The 27,073-nt window shown below is 43.6% G+C and overlaps 1 protein-coding gene across 10 annotated transcripts in view; it reads left to right on the top strand.

Moving 5' to 3' along the window:
* Positions 1-3,383: 3,383 nt before the first annotated feature.
* The window catches only part of NRG3 (neuregulin 3), a 1,135,127-nt gene continuing 1,111,437 nt past the window's right edge, over positions 3,384-27,073 (top strand). For all 10 annotated transcript variants that reach the window (XM_073878734.1, XM_073878728.1, XM_073878727.1 and 7 more), the window contains exon 1: positions 3,384-4,209. In XM_073878734.1, coding sequence (XP_073734835.1) covers positions 3,384-4,209 — 826 coding nt within the window. The remainder of the gene's footprint in view (positions 4,210-27,073) is intronic.

Below are 27,073 nucleotides of genomic sequence, written 5' to 3'. Positions count from 1 at the left end.
GGCTGGCTCAGTGGGTTAAACGTTTGCCTTTGGCTCAGGTCATGATCGTGGGGTCTTGGAACTGAGTTCCGCACTGGGCTCCCTACTCAGTGGAGAGCCTGATTCTCCCTCTGCTGCCGCTCCCCCTGCTTGTGCTCTTTCTGACAAATAAATTAAATCTTAAAAAAAAAAGATGCCATAGGTAAGTAGATCATTCAGCTATAGAATTTAATATAATTATGTAGAATGTAGGTATTATAGTTTCATTTCACAGATGAGAAAATAGAAGACCAGAGTGACTTTTTTGCTTTTTGGGACCAGAGGTCTAACTTGAATCCCTGTCTTCAGAGTCTGAGCGTGAAGCTATTTCTCCAGTGTTCTGCTTCAGGGAACTGAGAGTCACCAAAATGAGACTCCTCACAATGGGACGGACTAGCTGGTTGCTCATTGACAGTGAGAGTGTCCACCACTTGTCCTTGACTCAGCTGTGCCCACACCCCCTCCCCAATTCCAGTTCCAGTGCTTACCACCTGCTACCAGGAAGCCTCACCATAAAACTGCAAGTTAACGATGGTTGCATCTGCCAAACTTTCTTGGATGGGCTAGTATAACGAGCTCCCCAGTACAAGGCTATCACGCCTGGGCTCTTTTTCCCCTCCTCTAGTGAGGATGTTCACTGTGAAAGCCGCTAATGGGTAGTCAAGTGCAATGGCTTGGGATCTGGGAGAAAATGAGCTCAACAGGGAACCATGAATAAGTTGTTAAAGCTAAGTGGAAGTGAGAAGTGGAGGGAATTTGGAGAGGCAGCTGAGGAAGGCATTGGGGAGAACCGAGGCGACATGGGGTGAATTCAGTGAGAATACAGCTTCAGGAGAGCATTTGTCCAGCAACAGAATTACAGCACCTTTTTGTACCCTGGACTGACTTCAGTGGGCAAAGAAGGGAGGGGTTACAGAAATGCTGGGGGAGCCAATGAACTAGGAGTGTTTTCTGGAAAACTAATTTCCTGTCTCACATGGCTGACAACAGCACCTGCTATACTTTCACAACATTTTGTGTGAAAGCTAAGTTTTATTTGCTATACAGGAAAGGCTGGCCAGTAACTGCCCAGCACCCACAGAAGGTGGAGATTGGGTCAATTTTTATTTAACAGGACTGTGCCTTGCATTGGAAAGCTGAAGGAATAGAGATTCAAGGGTTGTGGCTTTTTTTTTTGTTTCTTTTCACTTGCAATTTTTGGAACTGTAATTCAGCACTACTGGATTAGGGCATGTTCTATCAAACTAAAAATCATAAGCTTTCCTATGGAGAAAGTCTCAATGTTATAGATGAAAGAGGTGACAGCCGCATTACTGCTATCAAAAATAATTTATTAACTGTGTCTGTGCAAAATACTCTGGTAGGCCCCAAATCCCAGGAGCTTCGCGTTTCAATGCATCCTCTGCTCTCTGCAGTCTTCTCAGCGTACTGTTCGGCTCTCCACCTGTGAATAAAATGGATACCTTGAAAACTTCATCTTTGTGGAGGCTGTTAACAGTACAAGACAACGCTGGTTCCTGCATCGGTGCCAATCTTACAGTGCTGCGGAGCTGTATAGGAGGCTGTCAACCTCAACTTCTTATTCTCCGAGCTTGTAAATAAAAACATCTTTCCAGTTTCCACTTTAGACCAGGAAATCTGGGGAGAGTTGACAAGCGAGGTTCTGCATCATCAGCATAAAGCATGCTGATGCTGGCTCTCTAACCCTTTCCTTCTTCTTCTCCTAGTCCCCCGGACTCCCAGGTAGGTCCCACACCGCACCTAAGATACAGGTACACCGACGCCTCTCTACCCAAGGTAAGAAACCAGCAACGCACCCCAAATCCTTCTAAATTTTACCTCTCACCATCAGTTGTCATGTGACAGGTGTACCTGTGCTTTCACCTACATTTAAAGGCAATACTTTGTTTTTTAAGATAAGTTGTTCTCAATCCGCTTGTAGATATCTGACAGGTGTAACTGCACAAAGCTCGTCTGCTTCACCAGCATCTATCTGAGGAACTCGGAGAAAAGGTGGCTGTCCATCGAGCAGCACCCGCCATCAGGCCGGGGAGTGCACAGACGCCCTCCCACGCGCTCAGGCCTTGCTCCCTTGCCCCGCAGCGTCAGTCTGACCCCGCGGGGTCCGTTCGGGAGACGGGCTTACGATCGGTCCGGAGCTGCTTTTGCCACACACTTCCAAGTGGGGGTTTGCTTGGATCATTTATTTCTCTTGTGCACATTAAGAAACCACCATTAGGTGTTGGTGGGAGGCGCCACTCTGCCTGAAGCCCAGCCCGTCCGCCGCGGATCCGCGCACACCGCACCCGCCCGGCCGCCAGAGCTCGCCTGGAGCCACCTCCGGCCCGAGGTCCGCGTCGCCTGGGATCCCCGACGCGGTCTCCTGTTTCACCTTCCCAAGCGTGACCCGGCAGCGGCGCCGGGGTGTGATTTCGATTCCTCTGCGGATTGTGGGGTTCCCTCCGCGGTGGGTCCGACAGCACCCGCCGTGGACGCCCAGTGCGCCCCCGGACCCGGGCTCGCGGCGGCGACGGCGCAGCTCGCTGGAGTTTGACTCTCGGGCGGCGGCGGCGCGGAGCCGCGGGCGGCGGGAGTGAGGCGAGCCCGGCCGCTCGCCCTCCGCGCTGCGCTCGGATTGGTCTCTCCCAGAGAGTGCTGGCCGAGGGTTGGCTGCGGGCCGGCTGAAGAACAGGTGCACCTTGCCGCCCGGGCTCGCGGAGCGCCGCCGAAAAACGCGGCGCGCCGGGCCGGGCGAACGGCGGCGGCGGCGGCCAGGTCGGCCCCCTGTGTCGGAATGCGGCTTTCCGGCGTCCGGCATCCCGCGGCCAGGCGGCTCGGCCCCTGAACGCGGCTCGAGGCCCAGCGGCGGCGCGGGCGGGCGCCCCGGGGATCGGGCCGGGCGCGGCGCCCCGAGGATGCCGGCGCGGCTGGAGCGCATGCAGGCGGCGGGCAGCGACAGCGGCAGCGGCGGCAGCGACAGCAGCAGCAGCAGCAGCAGCATCAGTAGCAGCAGGAGCGGGGCCCCGGCGCGCAGGAGGCCGCTTGGCGGGCTGCAGACGCGCCCAGCCGCTCCCTGACCGGCCGGCGGCGCCGGGGGCCCGTCTCGCCCCTCTTCCGCGCTCCTCGCCGCCCCCTCCCCGGCCCGCGTCCCCTCCCCCGCTCCTCTCCTCCCCGCCCGCCGCCCGCCTCTCGGGGGGAGGGGCGTGGGGGCAGGGAGCCGATTTGCATGCGGCCGCCGCGGCCGCTGCCTGCGCCCGAACCCGCCGCCGCCGCCGCCGCCGGAGCCCGCGCCCGCGCCCGGCCCGCGCGGCCCCATGCCTCTGGCGCGGCCCTCGGGGGGGCGAAGGTGAAGACCGGCTCCTAGGATGAGTGAAGGTGCGGCCGCTGCCTCGCCACCTGGAGCCGCTTCGGCAGCCGCCGCCTCGGCCGAGGAGGGCACCGCGGCGGCTGCGGCGGCGGCAGCGGCGGGCGGGGGCCCGGACGGCGGCGGCGAAGGGGCGGCCGAGCCCCCCCGGGAGTTACGCTGTAGCGACTGTATCGTGTGGAACCGGCAGCAGACGTGGCTGTGCGTGGTGCCTCTGTTCATCGGCTTCATCGGCCTGGGGCTCAGCCTCATGCTCCTCAAATGGATCGTGGTGGGCTCCGTCAAGGAATACGTGCCCACCGACCTGGTGGACTCCAAGGGGATGGGCCAGGACCCCTTCTTCCTCTCCAAGCCCAGCTCCTTCCCCAAGGCCATGGAGACCACCACCACGACCACTTCTACTGCGTCCCCCGCCACCCCCTCCGCCGGCGGCGCCGCCTCTTCCAGGACGCCCAACCGGATTAGCACCCGCCTGACGACCATCACGCGGGCGCCGACTCGCTTTCCCGGGCACCGGGTGCCCATCCGGGCCAGCCCGCGCTCCACCACCGCACGGAACACTGCAGCACCCCCGACAGTTCTGTCCACCACAGCCCCCTTCTTCAGTAGCAGCACGCCGGGCTCCCGACCACCGGTGCCAGGAACCCCCAGTACCCAGGCAATGCCCTCCTGGCCCACTGCGGCATACGCTACCTCCTCCTACCTTCATGATTCTACTCCGTCCTGGACCCTGTCTCCCTTTCAGGATGCTGCCACCACCTCTTCCTCCTCCTCGTCTTCCTCCTCTACCACCACCACGCCAGAAACAAGCACCAGCCCCAAATTTCGTAAGTATACACGGGGACTGAACTCTGATTTACTACTGACTTTCCGTTTTGCCCTCCTGCTGTCTTTTCCCTTCCGCCGCCTGTCTTCTAGCATCCTCCACCCCTCACCCCATTCCAGGTTTGGAGCGCTGAATGAGATAGTTAACCTGGCCGCAAGGGAGGAAAAAGGTGCGGGTCTGTTCGGGGTCCCTGTGCAGGCTGGGGGGCAGTAGGAAACGGAGGCAGATTGTAAAGCTCCACCCGGCCTACTTCAGTGGGTCCCAGACGAGAACAGATCTCCTAACTCCCTTCCAAGGGTTAACGCGAGCGCGATCTCTGCTCACTGCAGACCTGCTGGCGAGCTCCCGGATCCGGCTCCTATTGAGAGCTGGGGAGGGAGGGAGGCCTTCCCAAAAGCCCTGAGCCCTTTCCCCGCCGGTAGGAAGGAGTGAAAGAAAAGCACATGCAAATTGACCGATGATAAACCACAAGGGGAAGTTGTGTCTGTGTGGGTGTGTGTGCGCGTGTGTGTGTGGGGGGGGTGATTTGATGGAAATGTTGATAGAATGAAGCTGTCGACTTATAGCAGCCCTGACCCGGGCAGCGACCAGGAAGGAAGGGTTAATTAGAAGCCACTGGGGGAGGTAAGGAAAGGAGGCGATCCATGGCGTAGGGCTAAAGTGATCACCACCCCCCTCCACCACGCCCCCCCCGTCTCCCCCCGCAGCCTGCCCATGGCCCTTCCTGGGTGTAGAGATTGATTCTGTGGTCGCCCAGAGTGAGTTAAGTAGGGGGAAATAGCAAGGGAGCCCTGCCGAGCTACCGCCTCTAGGGTCCTGACGGAGGAGGAGTTTTTTCAGCTGTCAAGCGTTTGCTTTTGTTCCTTTCCCAAAGGTGGGCTGTGAAACCTCATCTCCCTCCCCTCTGTGCCTGAAAAATATAAGGGGAATTGGACAGAGTTCTCTGCACTCCAGGGGGAGAACGTCCAACCCCTTTGAAACAGGTCACTCTGTGAATGTAGCATCTTTAGCCTGGGCGCGATTCCTGCCAGCCCTGGCCAGTTTACCCCAAGAGTGATAGCTTCCTATGTATTTGTCTAGGTGGTGTATATTTTCTCTGTATTTTTACAAATGTTTTGTGTGACTAATTGACCTCCCACCCCCTACGCCCCATCTTGCTCTTAAAGGAAATGTTGGGAAGCTTCTCAGTCTGACTATTGATCAGGATATCGGAAACAGTTTGCAACCTGTGAAGGTTATTTAGGACAAACCCCCCGCCTGCCAGTTCAAGTTCTGTGCAAGCCTGTTCTCAAAAAACTGTCTTTACATTGTATTTCTGTTTTGAGCTATAACATCTGGAGAGGAAGAGGGCTCATCATTAACTCTTCAGTAGGATTACCTGGCTTGCTTTCAGTCATCTGACAATTTTCCATTTCTCAGACCTGTGATCTTATTAACCTGGGTGTTATTTAACCCTTGAAACTTTTTTTTAAAAAAAGGATTTAGTGCGTTTGTGGGTAAGGTCCAAGAGAGAAATTCCTTAATGCCCTGACTCTGGGAGAAAAAAAAAAATTGGGAGTCAGAGAGAAGAGGGGAAGGAGGGAATCTGCCACAAACCAGAATGGCAGTCAAACCGGATAACTTCCTGCTTCCCTCTCCTTTGGCTGAAGCAGTCATTTTTGAGAGCACATTTTCTCAGGAGGTGTTTAGAGGCTTCTCTCAGCAAATCTAGCCTGAGTTTTGTGGAGAATAAAGGATGTGCAGGTGTATGTATGGACATATTCAGTAGTTTGAAAATATATATGTGTCTATCCTGAAGACCTCAGATTTTTTATCATTTGATGCAATTGATACGAATAATGGAGTGTGGGTGTACTTCTCAACTGTATATGTGTGTGTGTGTGGGGGGGATATTTCATGTTCTTTCTTAATTGATTTCCTTGTGTTGCATTCCGGAGGTCTTTAAAGAAAAGCCCAAGGTAATTATTTCTACCTCTCCATGCTCCTTTTCTACATTCTGTAGAAGGGAATGGCAGCCTGTTTAATAAGTAATGATTATTGACAAGGCTCTCAGCCCCAAGGAAAAGGGGTGCGGGGAGAATCTGTAAATGGTGTCAGTGTTCACTTAGACATATAAGCAGCATATGTTTTATGTGTATCTGAGATCCAGCTCTTGCTATTTTTTAAACCTTCAACAAGGAGTTGAATTAAGGGATAAAACACAAGTATGCAAATCCAATAGAAACTGACCTGGTTTGCATATATCAACAAGGGAAATTTTAATGAAAGAAAGATTATGCAGTTTCCGTAAAAGATGAATTTAAATAGTGAGGTTTATATGGTAATTTAGAGAAAAGGATAGTTTTGTGTGTGTGTGTGTGTGTGTGTGTGTGTGTGTGTGTGTGTGTCCAAGATTGCAGGATGATTAACAAAAGGATATAAGGATTTCATTTGAGGGATTATTAGCACTGCTACTGTGGGCTGAAGAACGGCCTGAATGTCTTGCATTTTATTTTTCACTTGTTTTGATTATGTTACTAAAGTTCCCAGGAGAGAAATTCCCCCTTTTCCTAGTTCCTACTGTCAGACTTAAGTATATTTTTTTTCTTCTTTTTCTCTTTCTTTTTTCTTTTTCTTTTTCTTCTTCTTTCTTCATCTTTCTTTTTCTTCTTCTTTCTTCTTTTTTATTGAAAGTCATGAATTATGTTGTAGCACCTGAGGACAGCTAAGGATGAGGCTCTGTTTCTTCAAGACTAAGTCACTGATTCCTTAATGGCTAGGGTCTTTGCTCTTGAACATCTCAGGGCTTACAGAATAAATGTCTTTGTGTTTGTCTTAGGTCAGTCAGAAGGATCTTGTCTGTAGAGGCAGCACAGCTCTTTGGAGGGAAAGGGGCTGGTTCACTCTTGAATAAACACACTTACTGATGGGTAGTAGGCAAAACAAAAGCTATTTTTGTTATGCGGGAGGCTCACTTTAGAAGACTCTTAATTTTCTGTTGGATTAAAGACAAAGAAAGATTGAATTTAAAAGCAGAAGGAGGGGAAGGGCTTGAGGTTGACTATTCTCTTGTCCTCTTCCAAGCTTTAGACCCTGAGCTGGACCAAAACTTTCTTCCACATTACTGCCATCTCTTGGGTTCCCAGTTAGCTGCCCAAGACTTGCTTTAGCTTCAGATATTTTTTTTAGAAGCAAATATCTTAAACGTATTGCCACCAGATTATTTCGCCAAAGACCTCTTCAAAGCATCTTGCCTCTGAGAAGGTAGATTAGTTCACAAATTTTTCAAGACAAATGAAGATTTACTATAGACAGGAGAGGAACAGTGATTTTGACCAGTTTACAAAGAGCCTTTTACAGCACAATGAATTGTGTTTTCAGACTTGAAATTTATATGTAGAGTGTTGACAGTGCCAGTCTGGATTGTTACTTTACTCAGCCAGAAGCCCTGTTTTAACAGTTCAGAGTTCAGAGTTATTGGCTAAATTCAGAAACTGAAGACAAGAGAAAGAGCTACTTTTAATTGGTTAGTGTTAGGGCCCTATTTGGAAAGTATATATTTAATTACAATAAGTAAGACCACAGATTTCAAATAGTGTATTTAGTGAAGAGGTAGATGTAGAATGTATCACTGATGTATAAACATGGTATGGGGGTGATTTTATTATAGCCAAGTCTATTTCATTGAAACTTTACCTAGTCATACCTGTTGTAATTTTGAAGACAGCCTTTGATAACACTGAGTATTTTCTTTTCTTTATTTAAATTTTTTTTAAATTCAATTAATTAACAGTGTATTATTAGTTTCAGAGGTAGAGTTCAGTGATTCATCAGTTGCACATAACACCCAGTGCTCATTATATCACGTGCCCTCCTTAATGCCCATCACCCAGTTACCCCATCCCCCCACCCAACACTGAGTATTTTCCTGTACTCTTTTCAAAAGATTCCAGTCTTTCAGTAAGAGTACTCTTAGTTGTTTTATTGCAACCTTAAAAATAATTTGTTTAAATAAAATTACTTCTATGTATTGTCCTCTATTTACATGAATCCAAGCCTTCAAAGGAATTCTAGCAAAGCAGGTCCCAACCCCACCAAAGTGGAGAGGTCAGTATTTGTTATGAAATTTAGTTGAGAGCTTTTTGATGAGCACATGTTACAACCTGAGTATGTTTTGATTTCCTTGGCCTTAATACAGGATTATGAAATTTTTCCGCTTTAATCAATTATACTGTGTGTTTTGCTGTTTAGACACATTGTACTTCATCACACACACACACACACACACACACACACACACACACACACACACACACACACCCCAAAGGGCACGGGCAGGTGTGGGCAAGGCTCTTTATAGAGCCATTTTTAGTTTGGTCTTGGTGCATGAAGACAGTGTGGTTTAAGCCTTCCTCCTTTGTTCCCCATGACTGCTAAGGGATTGGTAATACTGTTGCTAATTGAGATGACGTTTTGCAGGGTTGATTTGTGAATCCATCCACCTATTGTATTTCTGCTGTATTTTCTGGATAGCCTTTTTTAACACAGTGTTGATCCATAAACCAGTTAGAAAGGGGAAAAAACAAACAAACAAACCCAACAAACAGACACTAGAAGCTGGTTTGTAGCAACTTCTGTCTGTTACTTTTCCAAGTCCAGATTGGGCCATGAGCAAGAGTGCGGGTGCAGGGTGACTCAGTTCTGTCTTGGGAGGTCTGGTGTGCAGAAGAGCAAGTTCTCTCTTCCCTTGGGGATGCTTCCCCAGCTCTTCCTCCTGTCCAAAGCGTGATGGGAAGAAGTCAGATTTTCAGCTTGCTTCTTTTGTAGAAATTCTTTCCTCATAACCTCTCATATCTAGTGCCAAGCATATCTCGATATTCTATCTGGGATGTTGAAAATGGAACATGAAATTTGGCCCTGAAATATATAAGAGCAAGGAAAGAGCCATAAATCTAAGTCTGTAAAAGGCATTTGAATTACTTGTGAATAGAACTGAATTTCATTTTTTTCCCCTTTGAATCTGTTTTTATCCTCAGACTTTTGTGTTGGGCGAAGCAGAGCTGTACTGGGTTGACAAATACCACTGAGACATTTTGGAGAGCCTAGATGTTTTTCTTGTCCACACCCAGGAAAGTGTTTCCTCCAGAACCATATACATATTGAAAGGGGTGGGGGGATCAGACTCAGTTTAAAACTTTCTAATATCAGGATGAAAACATACCTAAAGGGGTGCCTGGGTGGCTCAGTCGTTAAGCGTCTGCCTTGGGCTCAGGTCATGATCCCAGGGTCCTGGGATTGAGCCCTGCATTGCATCTGGCTCCCTACTCGGTGGGGAGCCTGCTTCTCCCTCTCCCACTCCTCCTGCTGGTGTTCCTGCTCTTGTGATCTCTCTCTCTCTCTGTGTCAAATAAATAATAAAATCTTAAAAAAAAGAAAAAAATGTACCTAAATAGGTGTTTTCCATTCGTGCAATTATTAATGGGAGTTGTAGGATAGATGCTTCGTTTGATTTTCCATCTTTACCACTGTTTCATTGGGACTTCTTGTATTCCTGTTGAATAATGGCTCGTTTGAAGGTTCTTTGTAGAGTTTTGGGTTTTTTTTTTAGCCCTTTATTTCTTATAGTGTAAGCAGTAGTCTTTCACATTTTTCCTAGATAGTCTTAACATCGCCATGTCATTTCAAGTTGTTATAAAAGTCAACCCTTTTGGTAAGACAATGTTAGACTACGTTGATGTAGAAATTTGAGGAAAAAAATTCTACCCATTTATGCAATTGAGTTATTACACTGTCTCGGGTACTTTATTTTTTAAATTAAAAAATTTTTAAGGATTCCAAAAACTTGGCCAAAGCCTAATGGCCACTTATTGTCCCACGTAGATTGGCATACAAATCACACAAAATTTTGACAGCATTTGTTGTGTGATTCCACAAAATAGTAGTTCAACTGAATATAAGCTATTATGTCTTTTCATATAGTTGTGTTGTCTTCATAATACATGTCATGTTTCAATATTTTAATTCATTTTAATGAATATTTATTAAACATCAGTTTGGGGCATTGCAATGCTGGTAGTTAACTGGTTAATTTAAGAAGTCTATAAAAGTAATAATTTACAAAGCAGACAATTAAAATAAAGCTTTCTCCTATATCTTGATATAGGGCCAAGGCTTTTTCTTGAGTGTGTGTTTATAAGTTTGAGCTTAACATGTTTTTCTTTTTCTTCCTTTTCTTTTCTTTTTTCGTAAGCCATACCTCCAATCCCCTCTTTCTTCTTTAAAGACACTGGTGAAGGGGGCGCCTGGGTGGCTCAGTCGTTAAGTGTCTGCCTTTGGCTCAGGTCATGATCCCAGGACCCTGCCATGGAGCCCCACATCAGGCTCCCTGCTCAGCGGGAAGCCTGCTTCTCCCTCTCCCACTCCCCCTGCTTGTGTTCCCTCTCTTGCTGTGTCTCTCTCTGTCAAATAAATAAAGAAATAAAATCTTTAAAAAAAAAAAAGACACTAGTGAAGGAATCTGAACGAGACTCTTTATAGATACTATACCATGTCCCCTACCCCGCTATCTTTTATAGTTTTCTTGCACATATAATTCAAAGAGTAATTTTATTCTTTTTATTTTTTGTCACCATTTGGAGTTTCTTCAAAGCATTCACCTATGTTTTAATAGAAACTACAATTATCTTTCATTTCCACAATCATGTATCAGTGGCTTACATCAAATTTAACTAAATTACATAATTACAGTAAGAACAACTGACATAAACAGGATGGTTACCCTGGCTGAGTGCTGGTAAGCATACAACTCAAAAGTTGGTCCCAGTGGTGTGGGTGCTTCTTTGAGCTTGGCCTGGTGCTGTGAACTTGTCACTATCCCCGGCCTAATGGTGTTCATCACACTGGAGGGGTGGTGACAGTCAGCTGGCTTAGTGGAGCCAGGCTAAGAAAGTGCCTCCTTTAGTCGTCAGTCATGACTACTTTTTGGGATTTTTGTGGGAGGGTGATGGAGATTTGCATTAAAAACAAAAAACCAAACCCAAAACCTGTCGCCTTAAATCCTGTGATAACTGTGCAACCTCAAAGAACCATTTTAATCTCTCTGAACTTTAATGTCCTCCTCTGGGATAATGAGGGTCATGATAATTACCTGCCTTGTATACCATTCGTTCAAGGGCTTGTAAGCTGCAAAAAAATTTCCTGTTTTTATGTCAAGAGAAATGGGAAGTGGATAGACTAGGTCTTTTCCTCCAAGAGCACATCAGGCTGCTGAATTCAGTTGAAGTATTGGAGCTGGTTTGCTACCTAGCTTGAGGGATCTTTTATCACAATGAGAGATTCTTGTTTTTGTATGCCCTTGGGTCTTTCCCGTGCTCCTCTCGAATACACGGGCACACACAGTCGAATATGGTGTGGAAATCTACCTCAAATCATGTTGGAAATTTAGTCTGCTCCACAAACTGGAGCCCACCATTTCTCATCCTTTGCTTGGTACACATTTTTTTAAGCTTATCTTGGACATACGTTTTTCAAAGAGAGGAACCGAAGTTTTCTGGGGAAAAATGAGTGAGATTGTTGAATGATCTGGAAACCTGAAATCTACAGAAATCTTCAGATTCTTGATGAAAGAAAAAAAAATGCCCTATGCCTTGCTTTCGTTCCATTCCCACACTGTCTTATTGTCATTGCATCTTGGGAGTTTGGAGAGAACATTAGTAAAAACAGGCAGTCTCTGCATTGTATGCTAGTCCCCTCTTTATTTAGAAGTTACTGTGATTTAGGTCCCAAAGGATTGATACATGGCTTGTATCCATCAAAGAGCTCTTTTAGATGGATACCTTTGCACTTTGGGGAACTTTTCCTATTAGCAGTTTGAAAACATCATGGCCTGTGTTTGTTGGAAATTTAATCCTGATTTATATTTCAAAGTATTACTTTTTGTTAAAAGCCTTTAGTTTTCAAGACAGATTGGTGATTGTACATAAATCACAGACTGCCATTCCCTGGCATAAAAAGAGACGAGTCAGAAACAAGCCTGCAAACTGAATTGAGATTAAAATTTAATAATGGAAATTTAGCAGCTTCCAATGATAACATTTTTCTCTTTGAGGCCTTTTCTTAGAAGTGGTAGTGTGTGTCATGGCTGCAATGTAGGCTATAAGAGCATTAGGGAAAAAAAGATCATCTGGATCTATGCAACTATTTTAGCATGAGTATATTATAGCCAGGATTATGAGGATATAATTTTTATGTTGAATATTTGATAGGAATTCCTAAACATAGAGCCTGTCTCATAAGAGACCCTTCCCGTGATGACATGTGATACTAGTCATGATCTTCCTGAGAATTGCCAGAGAGTTAGAACTTTACCAAGAGAAAAATCACACTCTCATCATCATTTTGGGATCAGAGTCTGTTGATGTCTGTGCCACGAATGTTACTTTTAGAAATGTGGAAGAGTTCTTCACAGAATCTCAGTCTTGGAATGGGTTTGAGAATTTAGGCAGTAACAGTGAGAGCTGCTGTTTGTGGGGTTTTGCCGCGTGCCAGGAGGGCCAGCACTTTATGTATTTATTTATTGCCTTATTGGTTGATTGAAACAAGGACTCAAAGACCATCATCTAGGCCAGTAGTCCGGGTACGATGATCTCAGTCATGCAGCTAATCTAAGCCTGGCTTAGAGTGGTTCTGTAATTTGCCAAGGACATGCTAAGTGTCATAGCTTGAAGAATCATGAAGGTTGAAAGATCATTTTCCAGGTAATCTCTCCCCACCCCAGATACTAATCCATTGGTAAGAGTGTGGCCTTATCTGTTGTACATGGCCTCTTTCAATCCCTTTAGCTCAGGGACAGTGGCATTTGCCATCATAAACCCCATAAATGGCACATCTGCCCTGTACCTGTTTTTTGCTATGGTAAAGGGAGCCTTTTAAACCAGAGAATTTGTCCTGGTTTTCAGTCCAAGGAGAAATTTAGGTGATGTTTCAACAAAGGATAAAGACTGTGTTCTTTAAACTCGTATTCCTTGATCTGCTAATTCTATTTTCAACTGTGGCTGCTTGTAGGTGTACCAATGTAGAGAACCAGTAGACCAATGACAGAGAACAGTTACATTCTTTATTTTTCTGCTCCCTAAGATCCAGCCAGAATTGTCTTCTTTGTCCGTTCCAAACTTGCTTTTGATTACAGTAGTTACTGCATCATATGCTGAGACTGACCAATGGAAATGTATCAGGGAACATTTGGAACCATAGCCTTGGAGTCCTACAGAAACAACAATACCAACCCCATCAAATAAATTTTGGGTGTTGCACCATATGCAGTGTCTCCTGCAGGGCATCTGAATTCCCTCTTGGAACCATACTACAAGGTCCCCACCACTGACTAGCCAACAGTCCTAAGAAGACTAACATTCATGAGGTCTTGATAGTCAGCCAGGAATACCCCACATTGGTCTCAGTCAATTGCTTACTTCTTTGACATTTCTGTCTAGCAAGGGTCCCTAAGGGGGAAAAAAAAATTCTGTTGGTTAAAGTGAAAGATGATTGGGATTTCTACTTCTGCAAACCCATGAACAGAAAATGGGAATCAGTCAAATGCCAAGATTGAGTTATTACAGTCTTTGAATAGCCATGCAGAAGGATAGGAGCACTGTAATATCAGGAAGCCTGTCTCATCAGAATCTCCATAAGACTGTGAATGAATCACACAGACTAAGAATGAAAGCTGTACTCATCAAGAAGAGGGGAAGTGAGATTGCTTACCCAAATTTATTGTTTAACATAAGTTTTTGTTGGCATGATGGTAAGATTTAGACTCCAGGAATAAAAAGTGATCATGGAGTGCGGAAGTGTTTATATTAAACACTATCTTGACCCTAAATCTAATTAACTGACTTTTTAGTATGGTGCTCTATTTCTGGATTAAAAAACTGACAAATGTTCCCGCCCCAAGTGGGGACCGGGGTCGGTGCGGAGAGCCCCTCCTCCTGGGAAATGGGGCATAGCTGTAAAGGGGGCAGCCCCCCTCGCTCATCACTCAATGCATTTTCATGGGGAACCTGGTGCTAAACCATTTGTAGACAACCTGCTTCTGGGTCAGGGTTTCTCAGGTAGCAGAGAACTTGAAAGTTAGCCCTCGACACAAGGGTTTGTAAAAGATCAAAACAATAAAACAAAACTAAAACAAATTTAAAAATTAAAAAGATAAAAAACTGACAAATGCCCTTTTGTGCTGAATAGCTCCGGTTGGTATAGGGCTTCAGCCTTCACCAAATGAGAGGTGTGCTTACCAAGTATTAGTTGTATCTAAATCTATTTATGCCTGTTGTTCTTACTGTAATTAGGTAATATATTCAAATAGGATGCAAACCAATGAATTAATTGTGGTTTCTATTAGAACTAAATTGATTACTTTGGATATACTCTATAAAGATAAATCACTTGAAAAAGATCCTTGTTGAAGAAGTTGTGGGCAAGTTTAAGGGGGAGTGTATTTATATATCCATAAGAAATCTGCCCTTGGATTGTTTTACTTGTGGCCTTAAGTTCTTATTCCACAATAAATAAACTGAAACTGAAACATTGCAGAATATATAGGTGTTGTTTTCACAAGAGAGGTAGGAAATTTAGTCAGTGAAAAGCCTTGAATTCTACAGCCAAATAGTTGGCAGGTGAATGTGCATTTATATGCCTTAGGTTAAAATGAAATAAGTAGTAAATAAAATAAATTTTACTTTGCCCATGTGATAGATTTACAAAACCACTATATTGTGTGTTTAATAATTTTAAGTATACTGGAAAGTGTTTAGTATATAATTATCTAAAACTTTGGGAAGAAAATTATATAAAGTGCCGATTACATTAAGCTGTACAGATTAAGAGATGGATTTAATATATATAGTAACTATATTCAAAGGAAGTATACCAAATTGTTAATGGTGGTGATTTCTGGATTGTGGAATGGGAATACTGTTTATTGTATTTTGCTGTATTTTCTGTTTTATTTAATGGTCACAATTATCTCTCTAGTTAGAAACAAAAGTTTAATAAACAAAATGTTTAATTAAATTTTATTTAATTAAACAAAAGTAAAGTTATTAAACTTTTAATAACTTTTGAAAAAGCAGAGACAGAGAATACACTCCATAAATCAGTTTAGTTATTAGTCTTGGGTCTGTGAAAGTTTTTTTTTTTTTTTTTTTTCAGTCCAAGCATTTGTATCTTGCTTGGTGGTGTCAGCATTAAAGTGTTGGCTGAGTTGGGTTCCTGCTGTGAAATGCAGATGTGTAGAAATATAAATGCATTTCATTTGCTTATGGGAAATAATACCTTATTGAAGGCAGAGTGTCTTATCCTGGGCCTTTGATCATTAACCTTGACCTTATAAGGATAAAGAAGATGGAAGTTTAATGAGTTACTTAATGGCTCTTCAGTCTGCAGATGTTGGGCAGTCTTTAGTAGTGTTGCTTGGGATGGATACAGCCAGTAGGAGTCAAACAATTGTGTGTATGATAACCAATTATCTGGTCTTTTTTAAGGATCCCGTGAAAGCAGAATGCAAAGGCTAGTTTGAAGTGAGGGGTCCTAGAAGGGAAGGCTGAGGTCAGATGAGAACAGGTGGGATGACCAGTTCAAACACTTTCTAGATTCCATAAGCCTCTCATAGAATTACCAGATATTAATTCTCATACTAAAAGTAGGTGGTTGGACTACAGATAGATAAATTCCATAGGCCAGTGGAAAGTAGTGATTTGTAGAGAACATAGTTCTTTGGTGACGAACTGTGTTCACAATCTTTTAGGATAGCTCACAAATACATTGCTGAGCAGAAAGAGTCAGAACGGAAGTATGATTCTGCTTATATAATATTGAATGTTAGAGGTCGAGGTAGTGATTATCTTTGGGGAAGCGGCAGGTAGTAAATGGAGAGACCCATGATATGAGGCTTTAAGATATTGATAATTTTCTGCTTCTTGATCTGGGTGCTCATTACATGGATGAGTTCTGTTGGTCAAAATTCATCAAGCTCAATACAAACATAAAAATATAAAAGAAATGTTTCAGAGCATTCCTTTGGCCTTCACTTCCTGCTACCAGGGAGGTGGCCTGAGTTTCTGGATTTTTCCACTTACAGACAACTGGATCATAATGCTGAGTGTTTGTTGTTTATGCCCCGCCGTCTAACCAGGTGCAAAGAGGGTCTTCCTGGCTTCAACAGCTTCCTTTTGTTCTCAGGATTCTGGCTTAGTGAGACTCCATGCAAGATACCCACGCTCCTTTTCAATTTAAGCCTTTCTGAGTGGGTACTTGTGTTTATATTACATAAAATTTGCTTTCCCCCATATCAGGAGTGTTTCTGTTGCAGCATGAGCCATTACACTTTTCACACATCTTCCGCCTGTAAAAGCATACCTGTGTCCTAATAGTGATTTTATCACACTTCTGCAGCATTTGAGTGCACAGTCCACGAGAAAGAAAATTCATCATCTGCATTTATGGTTTTGTTGAGAAGACCAGAACGTATGTATCAGAGAATGATTAAGCGCCGAAGTGTGTGATTCCAACTGAAAAGTATATGAGGCCATTTCAGAAAGCAGTGATTAGAGCAGACATAGGTGATTTCAGGGGAGAATTTGTTTAGGCAGAGAAATGGACAACTGAGGCCATGGGAGAGAAGGGGTGTTAGCAAAGGTAGAAGTGTGCTTGCACACCCTTGCTTGGGAACTGGTGAAGGGTCTGGCCTGGTGGGCAGAGAGGGTCTGGCCTGGAATTAATGAGGCAACCTCCTCTTTTCCTCAGGACAAGGCATGATTAAGGAGGGAAGGCTTGGGAGGACATGGCTAGGCTTTTGTGGGAGACAACAGTCAGGGTTGGTGCAAGCAATTGGCAAAATATCTGGTATTTTCAGAAGATGCAAGGTCTCCAGGATGACTTGGAGGGAGGAACAAGCAGGAGATTCTAAAGATTCTCCAAGGCTAATTTGTCCCAAAGCATTTAAAGATATGGTCTGTGATTTGTGCTGAATATATTTAAGTATTGACTTCATTCCAGTGCCTCTTCAAAATGCTGCAAGAAGCAAAAGAATTGGTATGTTTAAATATGTTTAGTTTTTTGCATAGTCACATCAACACAGCCCTAGATTTAACCCAAAATAGTAGCTTTCGAATACCTAAAAATCTGCAAGAAGAGATACAAGGAGAATAACCAGCAGAAAGTTTGGGTTTTGGTTAAATGAACCAGTGACTGCCTTTAGAATTTTCAGAGGCGGAAGCTACTTTTGAATTGATCGCCGCATCACCCTTCTGGTTCCATCGAGGTCCTCTTTCCAGAAGCTACTCAGCACCTTTCGGGATAATGCTGACATCGCATGCATGGCGTTCAAAAGGCAGTGGCTCTGTTGTTTCCCTGCCTGCGCTCATGACATGGTGAGGAAAGAGAGAGAAGAGACCTTGCTGCTTTGGGAACCAGGAGGATGGTTCTGTGTCAGATGAGGCTCTCCCCCAGCCTGCCAGCGAGCTCTTCGTGTACACAGGAGCGACATCCCTTCTTTCACATATCCACAGCCAAAATTACTGAGTCGCCCACTTTGTTCACCATAAAGAGGCTTCAGATTAGAATCACATTCATCACTCTTGCCAGTTTACTTGGTTGCTCATTGTTACCAGATAGAGGGGCTATAACACCATGCAAGCGTGAATGTTAAATTAGAATTAATAGCCAACGGCGTGTCTCCTCCTCTATTTTTCACTGATCAGATAATTTTCACCAATGTCAACCTTTATAATAAGTCAGCTGACACATACTAGTGTTATTTACTTGGAATACTTTCAGTTTATCTATTCTTTTTTTTTGACTGAGATAAAGGTGCCGTTTGCAGTTATTTGCTTGGGTCTTTGTGTATTTGATCAGAAGATATTTTTGAAAGGAAGGCAGCAATGCTGTAGATGGGATCTTAACAAAGTCAGCATCAAATCTGTGTTTCCCCTTCACTTGTTGTTGTAAGCTTCTGAGTGACCTTCCGTGGGAGCACACTGGTGCTCATCTTTCATCATGAGCGGCTCTGAGTAATTTATGGTAAATAATGAAATGCTCTTTCTTACAATGCATGCAAATGGCTGAGTGTTGTAAAAGTCTAAAGAGCTCTATTACTTCTAAATGACTAGATAACACAAAAATGTTAACCCCAAGGAAAGAGGTCCCGTTGAGCATGCTGCTTGCGAAGCACCATCTTTCTGCCTGATGCCTTCTGATTGGCTTTCTGCACCTGAACTCTGCAGGGGCCCGCTGGTGTCTGAATGGTTACCTTCCAGAATGACGAGGAAAAGCTCATGCCTTGCAGGCCGTTGGAAGGACCAGGAGCAGTAGTGGTTCATTTATTTGGCCTGGGGGGAAGGGAGAAACTTGCAAATTTATTTGAAACCCTTAATGAATTTTTTACAATGCTGTTACTGAGGGTAAGGCCCTCGTGTTACAAGCATGCGGTGACAAATCTTGTTTGAGCACTGACGTTGAACAGAATAAGTTTTATCAGAACAAAGGTTTATAGAGGCCTGACACGTTTTCCAAATTAACTCTTGCCATGATGTTCACATTCTCTTTCTCTTATCCACATATACAACAATACATATCAAACATAGATGTAATTTGCCACTCTCAGCTCCCTTGTACTCCACAATGTATTAGTACAAGTGCTAAATGTTGGTCACAGTGAATATGTATATTCTCATTCTGGGTGCCATAAAGCAGCTACCTATGTGAGTGTTAGGGTTTGAAGACCTTAATGGCCAGGTACAGAAAGTCTTTATGTACTATACTCCCACTGTGAAAATTGAATTAAATTGCCGGTCAGTGAACTCTTTATCCTGACAGGAGAGCCTCTTTGTGAGCAAACCATAGAGAAGGGTGATTTTTGGCCACCAATACTTTCAAGCTCAAACCCTTTGCTGAAATTTGCCACTGAATTGTCTCACATTTCCCAGACATGCTTACTTTGCCAAATGAAATCATCTGTTTCCTCGACTAGAACTGCTTTCTTTCCTCCAGATAGCAGCTACAAGGTATGAAAATGAATTGCATAAAAATAAATTACACATGCTGCATTTTGGGAAGAGTACCCTTAGCTAATCCATCCATTTCTTTTCACTGCTGTGCTGGGAAGTCCACTCTAATCTTCAGTTATCAGTTATATGCAATCGTTTGAACCTTTGGATCTTCCCCAAATAGAGATGCTCTTGTGCCAGGAAAATTAGGCTGTTTGGATGTTCGAGAATATTTTTGCTTTCGGTGAAGAAGGGTTGTTTCCATGTGTCATGGGGGAGACAGATTCAAGGAAGTACAGCTATTCCCAGAAACTGACTTGAAGAATGGACTGTGTGGCTCAGCTCCCAGATCATTTACCACCTACCATCTACCTAAGGTTTGGTATGGGCACCAGTGTGGTATTGACAATACAGCCCACTTCAGGTGTCTGAGTAGCGACTCCCAATCTGGATATTATCCAGGCTTTTTTATCTCTGTACGCCTAGCCTACCACCTCGTCTCTCAGACTCTGCCGTTTTGTGAACTGTGAGCAAAAGAATCCGATGAACAGGAGGTGATCTCTATGGAGACAGGGAGAGGCAGGAGAGTCTTACCTCAGGGAAGTTTATTTTCCTTTGCTTAATCTTGTTAATTGTTACATTTGTTTTTTTCCTGTGCTTCCAAGGAAAATTGGAAGTAGGATAATTAGAAGATTGGTTTTAAAAGGGAGAAAAGCAGTTAAGGCCCAGTGCGGAGGCCAGGGACCTTGTTTGGGGACGTAGGCCCAGTTCTGACACTCAGTTGAGACCTCAGGGTGGACTATTCACTTAATCTCTGAAATTGTGTTTTTTTTTCTGTAGGTAAGGCTGTTGGACAAGACATTCCCTGAGGCCGAGTTCTTAATTTGAGATTAAAATCTTAGTGGAATTTCTGAATTACTAATTCTGGTGGCTCTCTCCCCCTCCCCTTTCCTCTCTTTCTCTGTTTATCTCCCCCCCCCCCCACCTCTGACCCTGTCTTATTTCAGTCGTATACTTGTGGTGGTATACTTTGCATTTCAGCATTTACTAATACCAGTGTTTTAGTGTGCTCTATAGGTGGGACACGGTTATGTCCTTACATCTGGTGAACTCTGCTTGTTTACAACTTTAAAAAAGAGAATTTCTTATCTGTCCCCCGAGAGGTCGGTAGACAGATGTAGGTCTGTTATTGTGATGCGCACACATGAAAGTAAGCGGGTTCCAAAGACAGAGGTATTGGGAGGCTGGGAGGAATCACTGGCACACACAAAATATTTCATTTGGAAGTATAAATAAATTCATCTAGTTCTAGATATAACCGCAATATCTTTCTCCCTTAATTAAACAGAGTTCCTACTTGCTGAATTTTACAGAATTTCTTTTTAATCTTTTTTTTTTTTCAAAGATTGTATTATTTATTTATTTATTTGACATAGAGAGAGAGACAGCAAAGAGGGAACACAAGCAGGGGGAGTGGGAGAGGGAGAAGCAGGCTCCCCGCCGAGCAGGGAGCCCGATGCGGGGCTTGATCTCAGGACCCTGGGATCATGACCCGAGCTGAAGACAGATGCTTAACGACTGAGCCACCCAGGCACCCCTGAATTTTACAGAATGTTACAAGAAGAACAGAAGACTAAGAAACGGTATCACTAAGTCGTGATGTGTCTTAATGTAAGGCATTATTTCCTGCATGTTGTTTGTCACAAGGATTTTGATATCAGAATGTGGTTCCATCCATTGATTAGGACACGGCTCTGAGCCAGAGTGACATTTAACTCAAACTCACAGTGGCTAGTGTTAATGTTTTATCTTTTTTTTTTGGAGCGTCTTCCTCTTTATTATTATGTAAGCTATGTTCGCTATAGAAAATTGGAAAACATCAGCAATAAGGGAAATAAAAGTCAACTGTAGTTCTACCACCTCGAGATAATTACTGTTCTCTTTCTGTTGAATATTAACCCAATTTTTTGCTCTATGAATATGTATTTTTTTATAAAAATGAAATTATGCATACCCTAATAACTCTTTTAGCTATCCTTTTGCAACTTATGTTAAAATATTTCTATAGCAGAATACTTAAACCCTGTTTTTAATGATGCTGTGCTGAAGTATATTGACATACTAAAACATTTAGGTGAGCTTATCACCTGTTAAGAATTTAGTTTGTTCCAGTCTGGTCATTATTAAATAAAATTCTGCCCCCAAAGTCTGCAATATGGAATGGAAACTTTTGGCCAACGTATATGCAAAAAACCTTACTTTTTTTATCCAGATTCCTAATTCTCATTCAAAAAGGATTGAGCAGTTCACATTCTCGCCATTGTGGTGTCAGAATGCCCATTCTTGGCGCTCCAGGGTGGTGTAGTCGGTTAAGTGTCCAACTCTTGATTTCTGCTCATGTCATGATCTCAGGGTCATGAGATCGAGCCCAGTGTTGGGTTTTTGGTGACTTGTTTTATTTATTTTTTTTTGCCTTAAACCTAGAAATAGTATGGCAGATAGAAGATGGATCACGGTCACAGAGAGTCAGCAAATAAGGAATAAAGTGCAACTATGCTTGACTAAGTGACCTTAGGAGATAGAGCATTTTGGGTTATTTGACATCAGTAAAAACCACAGTGCTCAGTGTTAACCTACACGTACATAGCTAGTAAGATTCTACTAGAAAACACACACCTGAACGCACACATACACACAAGGATCAAACATAATAAGAATTCCTAAAAGTTTAGAGGGCTTAAATTGCAACTTTCTCTGTGAGTATAGATGATGCCTGGGGACTACCTCGACTCCTTGGTCTCTGCCCTTTCTGGAACCTTCTGTGTTCTGTTCAGTAATGTTTTCTTTCCACCCTTCTGTGGTGTGGCTGTTGAGCTGGTGATGAGGCTCGGCTTCCAGGGAAGAGTGGTGTAAGCTGCTCTGCGTGTGGGCCCTGTGACAGCCCCTGTCTCCAGCTGCCGTAAGGCTACTGCTGTTCCCCCAATAAGTGCCATGGAAACCCAGTGAGCTCCAGGGGAGGTGGATGAGCAGCACATCACTGAGTGACACAGGCTTTTTAAATGTCACATTACAAAAATAGAACGACCTGAGGAAGAACAGGGCCATGCTAGCATCTTGTAGCTCTCTTGGCATCTGCTTCCCTTTGGCTAAGTCTTCTCAGTGAAGAGCAGGAAGACTTGGTGCTTCAATTATCTGCATTGGTGGGTCTGGCTGAGATGCCCCTTCTTTGGCATATCACTGAAACCAGAAATTAATTAATTTGATTTGGATTAAAAACCTGACTCCATTAAGGCTTTGCTGATTATGTATACATCTGTCCTTTGAGCTTCATAGTTTTAAGGTCAAAGCAAGTTGCCTTAGCATCTACCATGTGGTCATGTCTTCTTTTTTTTGACATTAAAAAAAACCTGCCTTGAAAATGTTATATCCCAGGTGGATAAATTCTAATGACACTTCCAGATTGATTGACCTGCATTTTCAGATTGTTAGTCCAAATACCCTTATTCCTCAGCTGCCCACAGGGAACCCCTGCCAGTTTAATCCAGTGGATGTGTCGGGTTTCATCTAATATGGATGTTAACTTTTTGTTTTGTTTATCACTATCTAATGCTATTACCATCTAATTAGATTGGAAATCAGCAATTTAGAATTGGAATGCATGTAATAGTTGTTGTTTTCCTTTTGATCATAGTTATACTCTTAATGATGTGATTTATAGTCGGTGTGTGTGTGTGTGTGTGTGTGTGTGTGTGTGGTGTGTGTGTGTGTGTGTATAAGAGAGTGCAGGGAGTGCATGTACTATAGAAACAGTGGTGGGTGTTAAGTCTGGAAGAATCCAAGTTTTGCTTCTTATTAAATACCTAAGCTTGATGAAGTCTATCTCCATTAGCTTCAGTATCTTCATTTCCAAAAGCTGAGATAATGGCTACTGCTTTAAATCACATACTGTGAAATCTGTAGATAATCAAATAATCTGATAAATCAAGGTGCATATACATCGAGAGCCAAGGGATGTTTGGATATGTGAGAACTGGAGTAGACTGAAATCATTAATAGAGCCTGAACGTTATTTATGTCACGAGCTAATATTTTCTTTTTGGAAGCCAAACTTAATCTTAAATATTTAGTACTGTACTTAGGAACTAATGGTTTGAAAAAAATAATTCAAGCTGGAAAGCACTGTAGAGAGGAAGAGAATGACACTGAGAAAATTTAAATTGCACAACGGTGTTGACTAGAACAGTACCAGTTTCCCAGGCATCTGGACATGAATTTCTCCGCCTTTGAGAAAGGCACACTCAACCAGCATGCCAGTGTGATAGCCCTGGAAGCATGGGATGCTCAGTTTGAAACTGAGCTCTGTGTCAATCCGTGGGATCTCAATTTCTTACGCACTGAACACAAGAAGCAGAGGAAATGTGTCTTTGAAGAGTAAAGAACCCTCTCATTTTCTCACCATCCTATCTCGTGCCATTTCTCTTCAGGGTGATTGTTCTTAAGAACTGATTTTCAGTGCTGAGTAAAGAATATTTTTCCACAGTATTTCTTCCAAAGTGTGTCTTGATAGATTCTGCGAACTATAGAGCAAGATTTCACATGCTGAGTGAAAGTAAGATGATTTATATTTCTGGAGAAAGCTCAAATTCATCTCACTGACTTTTTCCTAGCCTCATTTTCCTCTTCTTCATCTAAATGTTTTTTTTTTTTATTAAAGATCCAAGGTATATTAGTAGATTTCATTTCTAGAGGTTGAGAATTTAGGGCTTTGTTTTCTTTTGTTTGTATCAAAACAGTGTATGATACAAGATGTCTGTCATGGCTTAAGGGGGAGCAGGTCTGTTGGCACGAGTTAGTGATTGGAGCAGGCATGTGCAGCTCCTCTTCCACCCAGTCCCATAAACATCCTTCATTGTTCAACTGCTTATTGGGCACTTACTATTTGCCAGATGCTGTTTAGGCATCAGGCTCCTGAGCTGCCGGAAGGATAAAGGATTGATTCAAGGATTGTCCTCCTACCCCCTGGAGCATTCTAGTGGGGAATTCATACAGGAACATATAAATAAATAGGATAATTTCTGCCAGTGAGAAATGCTGAACAGGATTGCAGGGTAGAAAGTTTGAATTTATATAGGTGTTCACGGAGGCCTTAGATGAGGTCATGCTAGTTGAACTGAGTCTTACATGGTAGAAAGAAGCCAGGCATGGCAATACCGAGGAGAGAAGTGCATCAGAAAGAGAAAAAATAAAGTTCAGGGGCCTCGGGGGACAGAAATGCGGCCAGTGTGGGCTAACGTGATGCTCAAAAGTGGTAGGAAGTGAACTGGGAGAGGTAGACAAAGTAAGACATTTAGGGAACTTGGGCTTGATTTTTCTTGTAATGAAAAACCACGGGGGGATTTAGGTAGGGGAAGATTCTGATATATTTTATGTTTAAAAAGGTCCCTGTGGATGCTGTGTGATGCTGCACTCGAGGGGCCACTACTGGAGTCAGGGAGGCAGGTGAGAAGGGCACTTAGAGGAGTAGGGATGGGTGTGGTGGGAATCATGCCCTGTCAGATTGGATGTCCTCTGGTGGGCAAGCAGAAGGACTTACTGTGAAGAAAATACAGGGATGAATGAATCAAGACTCCCTGCTTGTCTTCTGTCCTGAATAGGAGGGGGGCACGGTGGCATCGTTAACTGAGATGGGGAGGATTGTGTGTGGGGGATGGGGATGAAAGAGTTGTTTTCAGCATCCTGTGTTCTCCATTCTTGTTAGATGTACAAATGGGTATTTTCAGAAGGTAATTGGATAGAGAGCACAATGGAATGGAGTAGAAACCCACTGAAAGCAAACAATATTAAAAAGACTGGTGGTACAGGGGTGTAGATATGGACACCTGTATCAGCATTAAAAGCCTGGGGCAGAGAAGACAGTATAAACTGCGGGGAACTTCTAGTAGATGCCGTGCAGTGGTGATATTATCCATAGTTCTCAACCCTGGATGCAGTTTGAATCCCATGGGGGAGCTGTAAAAAATATACCCATCGCCAGGCCCCACCTGAGACCAATCAGAATCTCTTTTTTGGGGGTACAAGGACAGTGGCAGACATCGGTAGTGTCTGTAAAGTTCTCCAGGTGATTCTAATGTGCTGCCAGGGTTGAGTGGGGGCGGGAGAAGCACCTCAGCAGAACCTCAAAACCTTCATGCTTCGGAGAAAAAAAAAGGTGGAAGTGAGAGAAGGCCATGCGATACAAGGTTGGGGATAGGACTCACATGATCCGTACCTGCAGCTAGAGTTGGAGACCGGAAGCTGCCAGGCTTGGCCGTGTTAGGGGAGAGCAGGATATGACTCCTCAAGAGGGCAGCAATCTGAGGACAGCGGAGGTAAGGACTTTCTACATAACTTTCCCCAGACAAGGCCAGCACTGCAGGTACTTCAGCCCAAGGCCAGGCTCCTGTGGCACTTCCCACATTCCCATTCCCTCTCCGCACCCGGGGTTGGCTGAATCTACTACCTGAGCAAAACCGTTGACAGATAATCTAAACTTTTTCTGTCTCTCACAATTTGGCCATAATTTCTGTTATAATACCCAGCGTTATTAAAGGCAGAGTGAAATGAGTAGCAGTGTAGTTGGATGTGAGCTATTTCAAAATGTATACTTAACTTTGGCGATTCCACTTCTAGATCTATATCTCAGTGGAAGAAGGAAGGAAGAACAATGTGTTCAAAGATTTTTGCTTGAGGGAGTTCATCACAGGAACACACATAAAAGTTTGCTTAAGAGAAATTTTCAACCACGTAGAGATTACATGTCACTTCTTTAAAATCATAGCATGGGAAAATGTTTACCGTCTAAGGTGAAGTAAGAGCAGTAGGCTTAAAAACCATATATAATTCCAGTTCTACATAAACATTGGTAGTGAGATACAAAATTAGAGAAAAGAGCTCTTGCTGAGTGGGATTATGATCAATTTTACTTTTCCTAAATGTTTTACTTAAATTTCATTTTATCTCCTTTTAAGTTTTCCTTACTTTTTCATGTAGTTCAGATATCTCAGGGTTGAAAACATAACAAAAATCAAAATGGTATTTTAAAAGAGATTGATAAATGATTTGTTACCTTTACATGGGTTTAATTATGAGTGTATTATCTGATTTTCTCAATTTAATAATCATCTCTGCCTCTCACAGATGGTATAAGAATTAAATGGGATAACCAGTGGGAAAGCATGTTATAAAATCCCTGTCACATATTAGAATCTCTTCAATATTAATGCACTATTGCCTCCCATTTCTTTCTTTTTTAAAGTTTTTATTTATTTATTTGACAGAGACACAGCGAGAGAGGGAACACAAGCAGGGGGAGTGGGAGAGGGGGAAGCAGGCTTCCCGCAGAGCAGGGAACCCGATGCGGGGCTCAATCCCAGGACCCTGGGATCATGACCTGAGCCGAAGAAAGACACTTAACGACTGAGTCATCCAGGCGCCCCTATTGTTTCCCATTTCTTATTTTCTTTTTTTGCCAAAATTTTTTAAAATAATTTTTTATTGTTATGTTAATCACCATACATTACATCATTAGTTTTTGATGTAGTGTTCCATGATTCATTATTTGTGCGTAACACCCAGTGCTCCACGCAGAATGTGCCCTCTCTAATACCCATCACCAGGCTAACCCAACCCCCACCACCCTCCCCTCTAGAACCCTCAGTTTGTTTTTCAGAGTCCCTCATCTCTAATGGTTCGTCTCCCCCTCCGACTTACTCCCCTTCATTCTTCCCCTCCTGCTATCTTTTTCATTTTTTTTCTTAACATATATTGCATTATTTGTTTCAGAAGTACAGATGCGTGATTCATCAGTCT

This window comes from Callorhinus ursinus, unplaced genomic scaffold (genome assembly GCF_003265705.2).
Source record: "Callorhinus ursinus isolate GAN/ISIS: 27379988/994484 unplaced genomic scaffold, GSC_fseal_2.0 scaffold31, whole genome shotgun sequence".
NCBI classification, from domain to species: domain Eukaryota; kingdom Metazoa; phylum Chordata; class Mammalia; order Carnivora; family Otariidae; genus Callorhinus; species Callorhinus ursinus.
This window is presented reverse-complemented; position numbering and strand designations above follow the sequence as displayed.